Source organism: Lepeophtheirus salmonis, chromosome 10, assembly GCF_016086655.4.
Source record: "Lepeophtheirus salmonis chromosome 10, UVic_Lsal_1.4, whole genome shotgun sequence".
In the NCBI taxonomy this organism is placed as follows: Eukaryota; Metazoa; Arthropoda; class Copepoda; order Siphonostomatoida; family Caligidae; genus Lepeophtheirus; species Lepeophtheirus salmonis.
Window position 1 is genome coordinate 7,721,170 of NC_052140.2, and position 17,528 is coordinate 7,738,697.

Sequence of the window (17,528 nt, forward strand, 5' to 3'; positions counted from 1 at the left end):
AAGAGGAATAAATGATTTTTAGTACTTAGGATAAGGTAGTTACTGAATATTCCAATATAATGATATAATTTTTGACTATTTAAATACAAATTACTAAAATAAAGTTATTCTGTGGGACATTTTATAGTTTAAATGCTCACAATTATGTTACGAATAACTTAACAAAGTAATTTTAATAGATCAAAAAGAAATGATGATTTCTATTAAGAGTTGGTAATTAGAATGATCAATGTTTTAATTTAAAAAAAAAAGAGTTTTAAGATGAAGAAATTGAAACTCGTACAAGTTGCAATTTGTACAGACATCGCAAGTAAAATTGGACCACTTGTTGCAACTGTCCCTTTTGTACTGAGGGTTACTATGTCTCAAATTTCTCCTCACGAAGTGAAGTTTTCATGTTTGATAAAATGATTTAAAAGAAAAAACTATTTTTACTCCTCTAAAACCGAATTACCCAATATCTTAAAGATAAGTAACCCCTCCAGCCAACTACCTTCAGACGGGCCGTACTGCAGACTCTCAAAACACCTAGCAGATACTATATTATTTTAGTTTGTTCATCCTCCTATAATTTTTTGATGCTCGGGGAAAAAACAAAAAAACTGTTGTAACTGCCACTGTCTTCCCTAGATACAACTTTTAGTTTGAATTTTTTTTTTAAATAAACAAAAAAAGAACGTTAGAGAAAGTTTCATCTCCATATATTCCATGATCTTTAACTTATGTAGAAACACTTGCATTCACTCAAGTGTATATATATGTTCAAGAAAATACTTTTACATATTATATTATTAATTAATTCATGATATCCAAATAATGTTGAAATACATATTTACAAATCATAAGTATGTATTTGTATGATATGAAAGAGGAGAGTAGTATGTATGTCCTTTTGAACATATGGCATCCCTGTCTGTTATGCCACATCTGAGGAATCCAAAAACATTTTTAAAATATTTCCTTAAAATAAAAGTCAAGTACAAGATGAAGCTTGCAATTGCAAAATGCCATACAGAGTTGTAGGGGCGTCTGCAGGATTAAATATATTTGTATTAGTTTTTCTTTTTTGGGTGGGGAGGGCTTGATTTTTGTAAAAATAAATCCATGGCTATTCACGGAAAATTATTTTTTTTTAAAAATGGCAAAAAAAATTTCAAATTTTTTGAAAAAAAAGTCAAAAATCCAGAGCTATTCACAAATAATTTAACTTTTTGAAAAAAAAATTCAAAAATCTATAACTATTTATAACAAACTAAATTTTCGGAAGCAAATTTAAAGAATAAATTTTCAAATATTGATTATTCTGAAAAAAAATTATAAAACTTTATTTCAAATTAAAAATTTTTGGAAACAAAATTCAAAGATTAATATTTCATTTTTTGGGAAAAAAATTCAAACAAAATATTATTTATTTTTGTATTATGTTTAATTTTTATTTATTTATCCATAGTTACTATTCACAAACATTTAAAATTTTTGGAAATAAATTTCAAATATTCAATTTTTTTTTCAACCAATTTTGAAGATCCATTGTTATTCAAGAAAATTAATTTTTTAGGAGAAAACTGAAAGAATGAAATTTTCGATATTGAATATTCGGAAAAAAGTTCAAGAATCCATTGCTACTATTCACATTCATTAATCTTTTTGGAAATCAATTTCAATTATTAAATTTTTTGAAAATAAATTCAAAATTTTTTTTTTTCTATGTCGTAGTGGAGCTGTCATTATACAAAGGGGGGCAAAAGTTGCGGAAGCGTTTTATTATAATTATATCTAATTTATTTTTAGATACACGGTTTCATTACGCAACCAAACGTGTGATCTCCTCCACGTCATTATTAGTCACAAGAAGGCTCCCGAAAAGTTGGTATCTCCATCCAGACTGCCTCCAAGATCAAGAATTCTATTGCAAGGGCATACACTCAATTAGAACTAAAACTTAGGAGCAACAATATGGCTCACTCTCGTGACTCTTCTCAATCCCAGACCTCAACCCCAGTTTGAAGCGTCTTAGTAATCTCTGTTGCACCTCTTATCCAAATTTGGATTGGCTTTGAGCTGCCATCATTGTACTCCATTGACACGGGCATAAGTATCAAGAGCTTTTAATCTGTTTGCCGGTGTTTTAAGGATGTCATTACTTGTGAAAGAGGACAAATTGGAAAAAAAATATCACTTAATGTAGTTTTTAAACATATAACATATTGATTTTGAGTTGTCCTTCCTTGATGCCATTAAAATCAATGCCCGAGAAGAAAAACACTCTCCTTTTCAATTAAATTGATTTTTCTACGAGAAATCTTGGGATTTTTTTGTTATTTAGTGAAGTTTTTAATTACATGGATATTTTAATTTATCTATCTTTGTCATTATTAGACTGGCTCCTAAAATGAGGTCTTTTGAAACGTTGGGAGCATAGTTCAAAAAAATTATTTTTTCTAACAAAGTTTTGAGACATATTGATCAATGTTTTCAAGGTGCCCACAGAAAAAAAAACCCTGTTTATAAAAGATAGCTTGAATCAGGGATCCTCAACTTATTTTGAGTGATGACCACTTGCAAAATATTGTCACCCAAGTACGACCAAACAAGCCCAAAGTATTTCTATTTTAGATATTCTTCACCTATATATGATGTGTAATTGAAAACTAGACACTTTTGAATCTGGAATTGTAATGAGTTTTATTTCGAAATCTAGGAAAGCTACATGAACTAAACTTTGTACAGATTTTGGTATTAACATTTCTAATCGTTATGTAGTGTCCACCGACTTTAATAATTATCTCTATGCAGCACCGGAAGCTCTGGCAGGTGGCTATTATGTAACTAGGGATCATGGCGTCCCAATTCTATAAACAGAAGCCTTGAGAGCATCGAGATTCGATACCCTTCTCTTGAAGGCCTTGGCCTCGACATACAACCAGAAGGAAAAAACTAAGCGGGTTGGAAGGTTGGGAGTATAGAGCATCACATTGTTTTCGATCAGAAGGGAATGTTGGTCTCTAAAAGGACCGTATACTTTATAGCATTTACTGTTTGTGCCGGGTAACTATCTTTTTGAAGTACAAAATTCAAGTGCACATATAGTCCATGATCCAGGGAATCAACTAAATTCTCAATATGTCGACGTAGTCAGTAGCATTTAGCCTGTATCCTGTTTTATATCAGATTTTATAACAGAATACCCTCTCCAGTCCAATTGATGAAACAAATCCCAGGTTCATCAACGATGCTGGTTTCTCAATATTTATCAGGGTGCGGACTTCCTCTCGATGCCAATATCGTAATTAATGGGTTTCATGAAGTTGTAAATAGTCTGTTTGCTTACCTTAGTCAAGTTTAAGATCTCTGTTGGCGTGTGTTCTGAGGGAAGTGAAGCTGTAATCTTGATTCTTTTGTATCTTTGTGAAGCCATTTTTCAACTTTTTTTGTGGAATGTCTCAATACACACTGTAGTAAAGTATATCTTTACTTTAGCTACGAGCAAAAGCATTGTAACCTTGGCCTCCAGGATTTTGGCTGATGTCGTTTTGATGGCTTTCTGCATTGTGTTTTGAGATAATCAGTATTTTGAGAGCTACCAAAATGAGATTCATATTATGTCTTGAGATGACACTGGAGGAGTGTAGGCTTCATTGACTGTTAGCAAAATTCTCCCAATTGAAAAAGACACAACGTAATTGGAGGATTGGTGCGGGTTGGCTTGAATCTTATTAGGACGTAATCTTTAGAATACTGTCAGGATTTTTAGAGAACCCATATTTTTACATTCTTGGTTTCCTGTCACTCTGTGTTCTTAGCAGCACCGTTGTCAAGCTTGAAGCAGGACTACATTGCTTGTGCTGTGAAACCGTCATTTGCAAAATCATTTTTTACGAGTATGAACGCGTAAATATGAGAGTCATTCTTATTTTTAATATTTTGCTTAACTCTCTTTTTCACCAATAGATGGTTGGAGAGTTAGATTCTAGACCTGTGGCCAAAAGACTTTTAAATTGATCCTATTTAAATATATATATTTCAAAATCTCAAGCAGCATTTGGAGTGCTTTAAATACTCCAAGTATGTGAAAACCACTGGTTTGGATTAGATTTTATATTCTACAATAAAGACAAAGAAGCCATTTGTTATTTTTTTTGTAAAAATAATCATTTTAGAAAAAAACTATTAACACTTTTTGAAAGATTTTTTATTTATCTAAAGTGCCTATTTTGTATAAGCTGTTCTATTTTGACTTATACTTTTAAGTAAAATGTGTTTTTAATTCTACAAATTATGAAATTTTTAAATTTGTAGGTTGCGTTGCGACCTGTAATCGTTGTTTAAGAACCAGTCTAATACATATGTATGTATGTCAAAAATCCTAACGGAGATTTTTCCTCACATTGTACCTCTTACGCACTCCCGTATCTTTTCTTTTTAATCCTGTAATCATGCCACGGGAATTTACTTCTTCTTTTTTTTGTTATTATTTTTATTAAAATGGAAATCATGACAGAAGGTGTTTAAGATTTAGTAGACCAAGTATAGAGTTTTCGTGAATAGCTTAAAAAAACCAACAATCCAAGCAAAGAAGAAATAAAAAGTGAAATTTTCTAAATAAAACCATTGATATTTTATTTTATGGAAAAGTGAATTTGGATCTTTGAAGGACCTCAACATTTGAATGATTATATCATTATTCAAAATGTACACTAATTACCTCCTATTTTTAATAGTTTCATTCGTTCTAGTTCGTAAGTAATTCTTCATAGATAAGTACAAATCATTTCTTAAATTGCAAAAGTACGTTAAATTCATACAGTGTCTGTTTTTATGTGGATATTAATATTATCCAGAGCTGTTTACGAGTATTTAGCCACGAACTTGAACTAGGAGTTTAAAGAGACTTATGTGCAACTCAAGTTCGAGTTATAAATAAGAGTGTCAATATTAGTAATTTGTAAAGACTTGTACAGGGTGGACCCTAAATACTGTACATTAAATAATCACTTATAACTTTTTTACTTCAAATAATAGTAACCTAAATGTTTGGGTGACTACACTGAATGGTGTCTTGTACTTTCACCTTAAAATATTTACCCTTAAACCATTTTCCCTTAGGACATTTTGCCTTGAAGTCATTTTGTCTGGAGGATATTTTGCCTTACTGTATATAAATATTTCAGGTTTATATTAGTGATGGAAAGATTAATCGTAATTGGAGAATCGGGTGTTTTTTTTTGGAATTTGCATCGGGAAAATAAAGTTTAAGTTGCGATGCCGATTATTATTTATTAATGGTATTTTACTATTTATTACTTTTCTAGGTTATGAAAAAAAAAAAAAAAAGAAGATAACCCCCTCCAAAATTAAGAAATTTATAGTTTTTATCAGAAAATTTAAAATTTGAATTAAAATTTAATATTTGAATTTAAATTATATTTTTCAATTTTTTTTTTCAAAAAATTTATTTTTCTCTGAACAACTAAGTATTTGTGAAATTTTCTCCAAAAAATTACAAATTTGAATTTTTTTCAAAGAAATTTTTTTTTATTAGAATTAATTTTTTTTTTTTTGAGAACACCTGGGTATTTTCAAAATTTAAAAAAAAATATTATTTGCTTGAAAAATACATTTTCTTCCAAAAATATTTTTTGTAAATAGTTCTAGATTTTTGAAAAAAAAAAAAATTGCAAATAGTTGAATAATTTTGAAAAAGAATTAATTTTTTCGTGATTAACCTTAGATTTTTAAATTAATTTAATATTTGAAATTTAATTTTTCAAATTTTTCTCCAAACAATTTTGATTTTTTTGATATTTTTCCCGACCGTCTCATCTTGTTTTCTTTGGAGATAAGATGTCTTGCTGTCCTTCTCCGTGATGTTGTACTAATGTCATTCCAGATTGAAAATAATAAAATGTGTACCACTAGATATGATCAACGCTATATTTTTTGCTTGAAATTGATGTTTTCTTTGAATTTATATATCAAAATATGTAACTTTTTATTACCATAAAACGAATAAAATAACTGTTTTCTGTTGATATAATGATGGAATTATGTTTTTTATTAATTGATAACGTAGAAGTGATTAGTACTTCTTATATTCGAATCCTAGTATTGTTTTGAAAGTACCAGGTCCTGTACATAGTATGTCCCTTAATCTAACATTTATCCAATAGGTCGAGCATGAGTATTCTCTGACCTAGGAATCTTCTTTGAAGTCCATATATATAAAGTATATTTCCTTCGAGAGGAACAACCGGGGCGCGAACCTACGCACATTAAGTTCGTGAGCGTAGTCCATTGAGCTACGTCGTTCCACTTTAAAATTTAATGTTATATAGAGTAAAATAAATATTATATAAAGACTCACTGTAATTTTTGAGAATCTTGATAAAGTCGAGCCGCGGACAATTTGTTAACTATTTCCAGGTACACACTACACTGTATTATGATATATGTAATTTTAACAATTTTGTATACAATTAATTAAGTGATATAATCATTTTCTTAAATAAATATACTTTTTTTTACGTTTAGAGAGTAATGACGGAGTATCCACATTTGACAAGGATAAGGGGCTCTATCTGGGAGAGTTACTAAAGGAAGAAGCTGGACTATCAGCCAAATTATATGCATTGAGTCCAACTCTCATTCTCTTATCCGATCTTCAAATTGATTTGGATGTATCAGGTATTCTAATCTGTTTATATATATATATATATGGTGAGTCAATATAAAACCAATCTTGAACAAAATATAGACAAGAAGAAAACTCGAAATGCTGATTTTTCAAGTTATTTCCATTTTCCGGTTCGAACTAAAGTAATGACCAATTTTTCAAAAAATATTTCGTGTGAGTTCGAAATATTTTGTAGGAAATTTTCACCTTTCGTAAAGTCGAGTTTTTTCGAGTTCGAATAACTCTTGAATCTAACAGTAGTATAAACTGCCTAATATTTTGATTCATTATTGGTTGCAAATTAAAATTTATGTGATGGTTTGTTCATCTAAAAATATTAGTTATGGTTTAGAGCAGATGTAGCTAATTTAATTAGGAAAATGCCTTTTAAGCACCTATCTAGAATCTTTTATATCAATTTGATGTTGACCGCTAATTTTTTCTACATGTAGTTGTAAACTCCAGCACCTTCAAATGATGAGTCAAAATAATTTGTTGAATAACATGGAAACTAATCTATATTAATAAAGACACGTTTGTATTTGTGTCTGTTTGTCAAAGCCTCATTTTTGAGTGTACTCTTAAGATTTTAGAACTGCATGACTTCTTGATATAAAAATTACAATGTAGCAACAAGTGTGTGCAATGTCCATCTACAGATCAGCACGTCATTTCAAAAAAGAAAGAAAGGAGGAGTACATATGTATATTGGTGTTGTGTCGGTCCTTATTTCGGGTTGCAATTTAGTACAGTCTTACCATTAATAAGTTCTTAAAGAATGTAAGATCGATGCTTTGTGACGTCATTGAGGGTATTTTCCTTTTTTTGTTATTCCGTTATATAATAGCATAAAAGATATAACTAAGAAATTATATAATATGTTTGTATTAAATTCCATTATTTTGAAAATGTTAATATTTGTTGGAGGATATAATCCTCTTCATGAATATCCAAGAGCGTCGGCAGGGGTTGGCTGGAGGGACTGTAGCCCTCCTAAATGAAGGAATTTTTGCTTTTTACTAGAAAACTTAATATTTAATTTTTTTTCTAAAAAATTAATATTTGAAATTTAATTTAATTTACAAATTTTTTTCTAAAAATTAAATTTTTCAAATTTTTTTACAAAAAATTTAATTTTCTGTGAATAGCTATTGATTTCTTTTTTTCAAAATATTTTATTTTTTGTCAATAGCTGTGGATCTTTGAAACTTTTTTCGAAAAATTTAATATTTTAGATTTATTTTTTGAAATATCTTTTTAAATAAAGTTTAATTTTGCAATTTAAAAAAATAAATCATCCAAAAACCAATCCCTCCCAAAATATAATCTTGCCCTTGTATATTTCATATACTTTATTTGGCGTAATTAAGTGCCGAAATTTGTAGGAAAAAAACAAAGGACTGACAGCCTTAAGGACAACGGTCTTAAAGACTGCTCCCAGGAACTGACAGTTCTAAGGGCTATAGAACCGGTCCTAAGACTGGTCTGGACCGAATAAATAAGGTCTGACACAACATAAATATATTTTATTAAAGCAAGGTGTGTCTGTTTGTTGTCATTTAATAGCTCCCTGCGAGTTTGGGCTCTTGTAAATGCACATGTGAAGAAAATAGATTAAGTCCAAAGCTAACTTGCTTTTGTGTTGATAAGCCATATAAAATTAGCACCATAAGATCCACAAAAATATCTTTACAGGAGTGTTCATCTTTGCTGGCACACTGAATGAGGATGGGACTTATACAAAAGTCGGTTATCCTTTACAACTTCTTAACGGAAAGTATGAATCTATGTAGATTTATCTAACCACGTCATTGCTAAATACATTTTTGTAGGGTCTGGCCCTTACATATCATAATGGTAGAGATGATCGAGAAGATAGAGGAAACCAAAGGAGAGTCCCCACCTCTCTATGTACTCAAATTCCCTAATCAAGAAACTATTAGGAATGTGGATTGGATTGCTGCCATTTCTCGAAAAAAGAAGGTAAAATATCAACAAATTAAACTATGTATTAGGTAGGCCCTAAATCATCTGTTTTTAGCAAAATAAGTCAATCACACACAATGCAATTTTTCTCTTATATACTCCCAGGACACAGACTATCACTGTCAATTTATTTATTCACCATTTTTAAAATGAATTACAAATTATTAAAATCTACATAGTATTTTATCCGATACTGTTTTATAACATTACTAGTAATATTTTACTAAAAGAATAGTAAAGAGAAGTTATTATATTATTTCTATTAAGAAATTGTCAAAATTTATTTATAGAAATAATAAAATGCCCTATTTATATATGTGTGGGGATAACATAAAGGCAAGCTGGGATAATTTTTCTCAATATTACGACCGTATGATAAACGTATCCATTGATATGAGTACTATACTTTATATTAATTAAAAAAGGTGATAAATTCCTTAGGAGCCACTGTTTTTAAGTTAACTGAACCTGATAAAAATCGGTTATTTGGTAAAACTGATCAATGAAGATACTGAGACGTCATGACGTGAAAATTATTTTTAGAGACGAGTGTATAAAAGTATTCACGTTGCGAGAATAACGAAAATAAGAAAGGAATACCTTGTTAAGACCCATGCCTCATCAACTGAAATTGATTATATTGATGATTTCAAAATTCAATTTAAAGTTAAATATTCCGCACGATTAAATTGACTGAATTTGTATACATACAATATGTTACTATAAAAATTAAAACAAATATCACTCATATTAATAACTTATTTGAGAGTGTTTCAGTGGTTTAATATTTTATTTGACTCTTATAATGCATTTTTCTCTGTTTCATTAAAAAAAAATCCCGGCTTGGGGTATGTTATCGCCACACATATTATATAAACGATGAAGGATCAACAAGAAACTACATTCTTGTTCTTTTGAAACGGAGATAAGTATAGAATAACTTATTACTTTGTTTATATTTGAAAAAGAATAAATTATGAAATAACCATGACGTATCAAGGGTATTTTTTTGGTCTGGGCAGAAAATCGGTTAGGAGACCATCTATAAGGGGCTTAGGTACATCATATTGCCAAGCCTGAAGACCAACTACCCGAAGAAAAACTACGTGCACACCCTTTCACATGTCCGCCAAGTTCCAAATGTTCTGCACAGATAACACGGCTCGATTCTGGTCCAAATAGATATGGCCCCTTCCCTCACCAGATTTGAACCCACTTGATTTTCTATAAGGGGAATTTTGGAGAGGGCAACCAACAGGACCTCACACCCAAATGTAGAATAACTGATGTCCTCCACATTGGTTGCATGGGACAACTTGTCAGAGGAGTTTCTCAGCCAACGTGTAAAGGCTGTGATTGACAATGAAGGTGGACATATTTAATGAAAAAAGTTTTGCAAAAACCTTGTCTACATGTTTTGTGAAGAATATTTTTTTCCTATTATTGAAAATATAAAGTTATTTATGTATTTCTAAATCCATCACTCGAATCCACGTCTTGCTTCCCTACCCTATACATAAATACACGTATGCAAACAATGCAATTATTTGTATGCATTTATATCGTTTGCACTTGTGTCATGGAAATAAAGAATCAAATAAGGTATTTTTATTTTTTTAAGTATGGTCAACTTTAAAAATGGTGTTATATTCCAAAATTAAGTCTTTGCCAAGGGATATTACCAGTTTTGAGATTCAAGGCCATTACTTCAATTTTTATATGGTTACTTTTCGACAAAACTTTGACAGATTATATTTTTTTGCTAATGACCTTTTTTTTTTAGAAAAGACAAATTCTAAAATATGACTTTCTTTCGAACAGATGTAAAAAATCAGAGCAATGAATTGGTTGAACCAAACTGTGTCAAAAGTTTGATTTTCATTTTTTTAAACACGCTGTCTTTTTGACAAATTTGGCAACAAATTTTTTTTTTATATTTTCTTCTTAACGCTCTCCCATTGGTTTAGTATTTCAACAACGAAACCCAATAATATGTGTTACATCTTTAATGAATAATATTCAAAACAGTGTATAAGGATTGTAAATTTTTAATTTTAGGAAGTCCTATCGCGGATTCTCATTAATGAAGAAGTGATTGCAAATATTCCTCAATCGAAAATACTAACCGGTCTGAAAGAAGGAAACAATTTGATATCTCCAAATCTACTCTATTCTGATCAAAAAACCATTGAGGTTCTGGATTTTAATTTTGATCCAAGTGATGATGAAATCATATTCCGTGCAATCATGAGTGAAGGTAAACTTCAGGGGCAAAATCATTCAATTAAATTAACAAATTTATCATCCATTTTCTAGGGTCAATGATTGATAATGAAATGCTCATTTGCTCTAAGCCCCTTCACGACTATGAAAATGAGACAGTTACACTGAGACTACCCGATAGTGCTCAAAGCCATAGAGTCAAAGCCTTGGAGTTATATTCGCTTAAAAAAAGAAAGTCCGTCACTTATACGATATTTTCGCCGGAACAGGATTTGACAATCTTACCTCCCTCTTTAGTCCAGCTAGGCCTCCTCCATAATGTAATCCCAATGCTCAATATTTTTTCAACTTTAATATTCATATCTAACCTCTTTATCACTTTTATACAGAAAGATTTGAAAAATCAAATAAGTTTCTCTGAAAGCTGTGATGATACGACAACCTCACCCGTGACAGAAGAAAAAGTAACTTCAACTACAACGAAACCCTTGGATCATGGATATAGAAAACGAATCCCATCACGATTTGAACATTTTCCTAACGCAAAAAAGACGCAAGCGCCTACGGAGTGTGAATCCGATTGTGAGAAGGAAGATTCAAAAGATATGCCCAAAACGACAAACAGACTTATTCGAAGAAAGTAAGTTAGAGATAAGGCCACTAGTTAATGTCTGACTTAATTTTTTTTCATAGATTCAATCGAGGGTCAACCAAAAATCGAAAGTTAACCTCAATTCGTAAGGTTCCACGAAAAGCTCTGACATTAAGAAGAAATCAAACAAAAATAGATACTCCTTTTGACAAAGATGCATTTTCTAATATTGAGCTGGAATATCCCAAGAAGGAGTTAAACGATGAAGATGACGAATTTATAAATGATAAAAAGGAAGAATTGATAAGCAATGAGTCTCCAGATGAAGGCTACTCGATAGTGAGATCAGAAGATAGAAGAGACACAAATCGTCCCTATCCCAAATATAAGAGAAGAAACTCGATTAGACCTTACAAAACACAATCATCTTTCCACGAAGAAAAAGCCTCATCAGAATTGGTAAGCGATTACCAAGAGATGAATCAGGAGGATTCAAAATTATTCAAGCCATCAACTACCTCTCAAATATCTCGAAACAAAACAATCAACTTCACACCCCATAGTCCATCTCTATCTCGTTTTACTATCAATGAGAGAAGACAAGTTTCTCCAAACAATCGTTTTGGATTAAATGAAAATAGAACACCCTTGCGACGAAGAAGACCCAATATTCAACAATCCACAGAGACGATGCTCAAGCATGAATCTCTCCAAAGTTTTCAAGATAAACCAATGCTCATTCGAAATCGGGGACCACCCCAACCCTTTGCATCTCAGAATGCTCCCTATAAAAGCCCCACCAGAGACACACTGATGCCTCGAAGTGACGACCCTCAAGTCTTTGATGCCCAAGAATTTGACTCGAGATCTAGACCTGATAACCGAAATCCTATACAAAACTTTTTTTCTTTCATTTCCAAGCCACGGCATTGGTTTCAGGGACAAAACCAAGGAGGGCAACAAGTTCATGGAGGAACACATTTTCGTGGGGGACAACAGGTTCATGCGGGACAACAAGCTCATGGAGCACAAATAACGAGATTGGAGGAACCTTTACTAAACCTAAAGCGAAATAGGGACACCATGGCTTTACTCAATCAACATGAAAGGTCCAAAGTGAGGCAACAGCACAATCAAAGGATTGGAGAGCAATCCTTTCAGAAACGCTTCCTTACCCCATTTCCAATAGAAAATACATCCAAAAGATTGAGTCGTCCAAAAATTAGAATGTCATCTAGAATGAATAATGGGCCACTGAATAGACAATCAAATTTTGATGAGTATCAACGTGACACTACGGACTATTTTAATGATGGAAACTTTTCTGTGACCCCTCATGAACTTTTGAGTATGTCCGTTCTACCATCCAAGAACTTAAATAGTCCTCAAAATGAACAAAGATTCGATCCACAAAAGATTACGAGTGAGTCAGGATTTAAACCCATCATTAAAGGACCAGGGAACCAGCCTATTTTAGCTTTCAATGTTCTGGAAAGAAGAAGCAATGCTATTCGACCACAATATCATCGGAAAAAGTTGTCATCATCATTAGTCAACAACTATGAAAATCGTCCACAAAGGCCACCTTTCCGACGGGAAAATCCCCGACGTGAATATTTAGATAACGTATGACATATAAATAATCCTTAAACCATTGATTTATGTACAATCCCTTTGTTTTTTAGGCAATGCCACCACAGATTTCGAAAGAAAATGAGCGGGAAACAACATTCATATATCCTTATAGTCCAAGTACAACTCCCATACCAGCTACAACTCTACCCGTTGTCACAACAAACACCCCTCGAAAGGTGTCTATAGGACTGAAACAGCTACCGCGCTATCGTGTAGAGCAATTTAATTCAGCAGACTTTGATTCATTTACTCGACTTCCAAGTGTGAAGAGTACACATGCATCCCAGAATGATGATTACTATCAACCTTATGATGAAAGAGATAGAATAGACAATCCAAATCAACCACTTCTTTACTCCAACTAGAATAGATTTTTTAAATTAGTTTTTTTTTAAATATTTGTATTGTACAAGTTGCAATATTCTGTATCTTGTATTAGAGGATTGTACGAATCCTTTGTCTTAAATGCCTTATATAATTACAGGTTAATTACCAACGATCCATGATGAAGTAATTTAATTTGATAGATTTACGAGTAATACATATCTCTGTGGGAATTGGAACTTTATAAAAAAACACTTAGTTTTTCTTCATTGAGTCTAAAGTTATATCATTTATTAATATGTATCAACAGGGTGTCCGTTGGAGGTGGACTGGAGGGTTTGTATCCCCCCCACTCCCAATTAAGGAATTTTGACTGTTTAATAGAAAATTTAATATTTGAAATTGCATTTTTGGAATCTTTTTCCGAAAAAAATATTTTACTTAAACAGCTGTGGATTTTTGAAATTTTTCTAGAAAAATTTTAATTAATTAAATTTTAAAATTTTTTTTCCAGAAATTTAATTTCCAATTTTTTTCCCAAAAAAAATGTCATTTTTGGATTTATTAAAATTTTTCAACAACATTTCAAAAAGTTGTTTCCAAAAATGTAATTTCTCGAATTTTTTTCCAAATTTTTTTAAAGAATTTGACTTTAACCTCTAATGTCCCTGAGTGTAAGCGATATTTGAATCATCTCTTTGAAGACGTCAAATATTTTCTCGTTATCACTTTGAGGCTCTTTTATGTTCCTTGTTTGATGTTTCTCCTTTTCAAATAATCACAAAAAGAACTATGTATAGTGTATATTTTGAAACACCTCCTCATTTCCGACGGAGAAACCATCGAGGCTTTCATCTGGAAAGCCACCGTTTGTCTTTCGACACCATTTAAATGACCTAACCTTGATTTAAAGACTGTTGAGCCATCTTATCAATTAGTGTGTTTGACTAACGAAAGTCCGTAGCAATATCGGTGGAGACGGTTGGCACTTCTGGAAAATTAAATCATCCTCCTATGAGCAGTTCCCAAACGAGTGACAATTCAAATTTATTTGTAACATCCATGCACCCTTTGTTTGGAGTTGATGCAAGATTCTCCAGAACATTTTCAAAACGAGCATATGGATTAACCATAAGATAGACTTGTCTCTCATTCAGGAAGTCATTGAGAATAAAACACCAAGGTTCCTGGCTATTCTACATTTTCCTCAATTAACATTTAGTTCAAATGGACTCTATTTTTGAATAATTCAAAATATGAATTTCTAAAATAAAAAAAATTATTAAAACTTGTGAGTCAAATTATGACATTTCTTACTATTGACTATATATATCGCATTGTAGAGGTCTTCACATAAAATATAGTATTCAATTTTGAATGGTCAAAGTGGATAGCCTGGTGTCGTAACTCTACTTTTAAGGCTCTGCGTCTAAACCTTCTAACAACAGTCAACATTCTTTTAAATAGTGTTGCCTGTCAGAAAACGTAAATTCTAAATTTCCAAGAGAAAGGAAGTTGGTTCAGTGAGATCGTTTTTACTATTTTGTGCTAAAAAAAAGAAACCTCGTATTTTAGGTATACGAGCCAATTTTTCAGTTTCATTTATTGTTTATTTCAACAAGCTGGAATACCAATTAACGAGTTTTGCTCTTGACAGATCACTAATATTTTTATTTTTTTTAATATTTACATGATTATATTAGTCACTACCGGATTAGATTGCGTGACATGACCATTAGATAATTAGCGTCCCCCATTTTCAAATACATTCCAGCACCGCTGACTGGGGTCCCATAACTTCCCAATTTGTTTCCCAGGATATGATAAACCTACTTTATATCCAGGTAAAAATTGAAATACATTTGGGTGTATGTCGAATATTCACAAGTGTTAGCTTTGGAATCCAAGACATGTCTAGAGTCTGATATTATACGTGTGATAAAGTCGATTCTTGTAAGGTTTTAAAAATGGACTGTAGTTCTTTTCGATTTGCAAGTCTTGAGTCATTAAGGTCAACAGCTTGTTTCCCAGTGAGCCATATGTAGAAATAAATATAATCTGCGTAACTTAAAAAAAGAAAAAAAAAGAGCGAAGACCTGCTTCTGTTATTTTAACTTTGCTAACAGGTGAATAAGATATGGACTTACTATTCTGCAATGTTACTAGTCCAAAAACCTATAAGACATATTATGTATTTGAATACATAAATAATGTATCTTGTAGCTATAAGTAAAAAATATATTAAACCAATGATATAAAAAAATATATTAATTTTGTGCTGTTAATAGGACACCTGTGGCTCAAGCTATTATTGAAATACGTTCAAATAATTATCAAGCTTTCACACTTGTTCTAAGGCCTTAAATTATACACACTTGTACTCTTCAAGTTTAAAAATCAATAATATAGAATTAAGATATCATCATCGGTTCTCTATAAAAAATAAAAAGTCACACAAACTTTTCGTACTAAAATAATAACGTTGCTATGAATATAATTATTCACTTTAAAAAATACATACATTTGTATTACAAAGTATAAAATAAAATAGTCATTGAAGACATGTACATGTTATATACAATTGAAGGCTATCATGATTTTGATTAGGGAACCTCCTCTTTGAAGTCCATTCAAAATGATATTGCTACAAACTTATAGAGCGGATAATATGTCCATTTGGCCAACTATCAGTTGGACGTGAATGTCTTTCCCCGCTCAAGAAACTCTCGTTTGAAATTTAAAAATAATAGAGTGTGTAACTATCATTTGACAAAATTTCATTGACCTGAGATCAACCATTTACCTCTGATCACTTACATGCGTCGTATTTGAGTAAACGATTGTAGATTATTTACTAAAACTTTATTAAAAAACTAGTTTGCGAAGAGAACAAAATTAAGTTTATTTCAAGTCAATTATAACTGAAATTCACAATTTTTATGTAATATGGATTCCCTACCCCTTAATGACGACCTTCACCATCCTTTATCTGAAGGCCGTGCATACCTAATGTATCTAGTCTTTTGACAAGTCAGTCCATGCAGTCCTGATGGTGGCATCAAAATGTCTCAGCGAGTCTTGTTACGAGCAGCTCCATCGACCTTTGCCTAGATGGAATAATCCAAAGGAAGAAGTCACAGGGCATCTGGGAGGCCACATGCTCTTGGACATATTCAAAAGAATCTTGGCTATAGACAACCCCTTCTCCTTTGTGACCGTTTTAATTGAGGTTCTTCTTCCCCCTTGCTATAAATTTTGCTAAAGGATAATATTTTAAGATTCTTCGGAGCGGTATCTCGCTGCCATTCATATTCTTGACGAATTGTCCTAATTTAATTTCCAGCAAGTTGGTTTTTGACGTACATAATATAGGCCATCTATTTGTTGATATGAAAAAGTTAGAAATGATATTAAACAATAAATTTATTCAAATTGTCCTCTCTCAGTGGCCACCATCTTCTCCATCATGCCCCTAAAGGATTTGCATGCCCTTATGACTTCCGCGGAATTGACAGCATTCCACTCCCTCGTAATGGAGCCCTTCAGAGCCGCGATGCTTTTGTGACTGACCTTGCACACCTCCCTCTCCAACTTCCCATACCATTAGTAATCACACGGATTGAGGTCGGGTGAGGTGGAGGGCCAGGTTTTGCGATCCCAGAAAGTGATGTCGTGGGAGTTGAAGAGGTTAGTGGTCCTCATGAATATGTGTGCGGGCGCTGAGTCTTGTTGGAATATGAACTCCCTCCAAGCGGCCGTAACCTTCATCCAGGGGATGACGAACTCCTCCATGACTTCACAGTACCTTATCGCGTTAACCTTTTCCTTGGGATTGAAGAAGAAAGGAGGCATCACCTCACCAGAGGCCGGGAACTTTGTGGTGAAGACTCTCTTTGGCAATCCACCTATCATTCTGGACGTTGTAGCTTCTGTCGATAGTCCAGTTCTTCTCGTTGGAGAAGAAGATGATTCTTCCTCCATGGCTTCTTCAGGTCATTGATGTTGGTGAGCCTGGTGGCCTTCATGGATGCTGTGAGGATGTGTTGTTTGGCCATTCGGTATGACCTGTACCCGAAGTCCTAATTCACAGCCTTG

General features: G+C 32.3%; 1 protein-coding gene across 1 annotated transcript; it reads left to right on the forward strand.

Annotated features, from left to right (window-relative positions):
• The first annotated feature begins 4,496 nt into the window (after positions 1-4,496).
• LOC121125486 (uncharacterized) lies at positions 4,497-13,613 on the forward strand. Its single transcript, XM_040720678.2, has 9 exons — positions 4,497-4,739; positions 6,532-6,684; positions 8,369-8,450; positions 8,506-8,656; positions 10,718-10,916; positions 10,976-11,202; positions 11,272-11,522; positions 11,576-13,100; positions 13,160-13,613. The coding sequence occupies exons 1-9, from the start codon at positions 4,670-4,672 to the stop codon at positions 13,472-13,474; spliced, it is 2,973 nt and encodes a 990-aa protein (XP_040576612.1). The 5' UTR covers positions 4,497-4,669; the 3' UTR covers positions 13,475-13,613.
• Positions 13,614-17,528: the final 3,915 nt, after the last annotated feature.

Excerpts from the sequence above, each read along its gene's own strand:
- LOC121125486 (XM_040720678.2), top strand. The coding sequence starts at position 4,670 with ATGATTATATCATTATTCAAAATGTACACTAATTACCTCCTATTTTTA. Across the intron at positions 8,657-10,717 it reads CCATTTCTCGAAAAAAGAAG|GAAGTCCTATCGCGGATTCT; the intron begins GTAAAATATCAA and ends TTTTAATTTTAG. Across the intron at positions 11,523-11,575 it reads AACAGACTTATTCGAAGAAA|ATTCAATCGAGGGTCAACCA; the intron begins GTAAGTTAGAGA and ends TTTTTTTCATAG.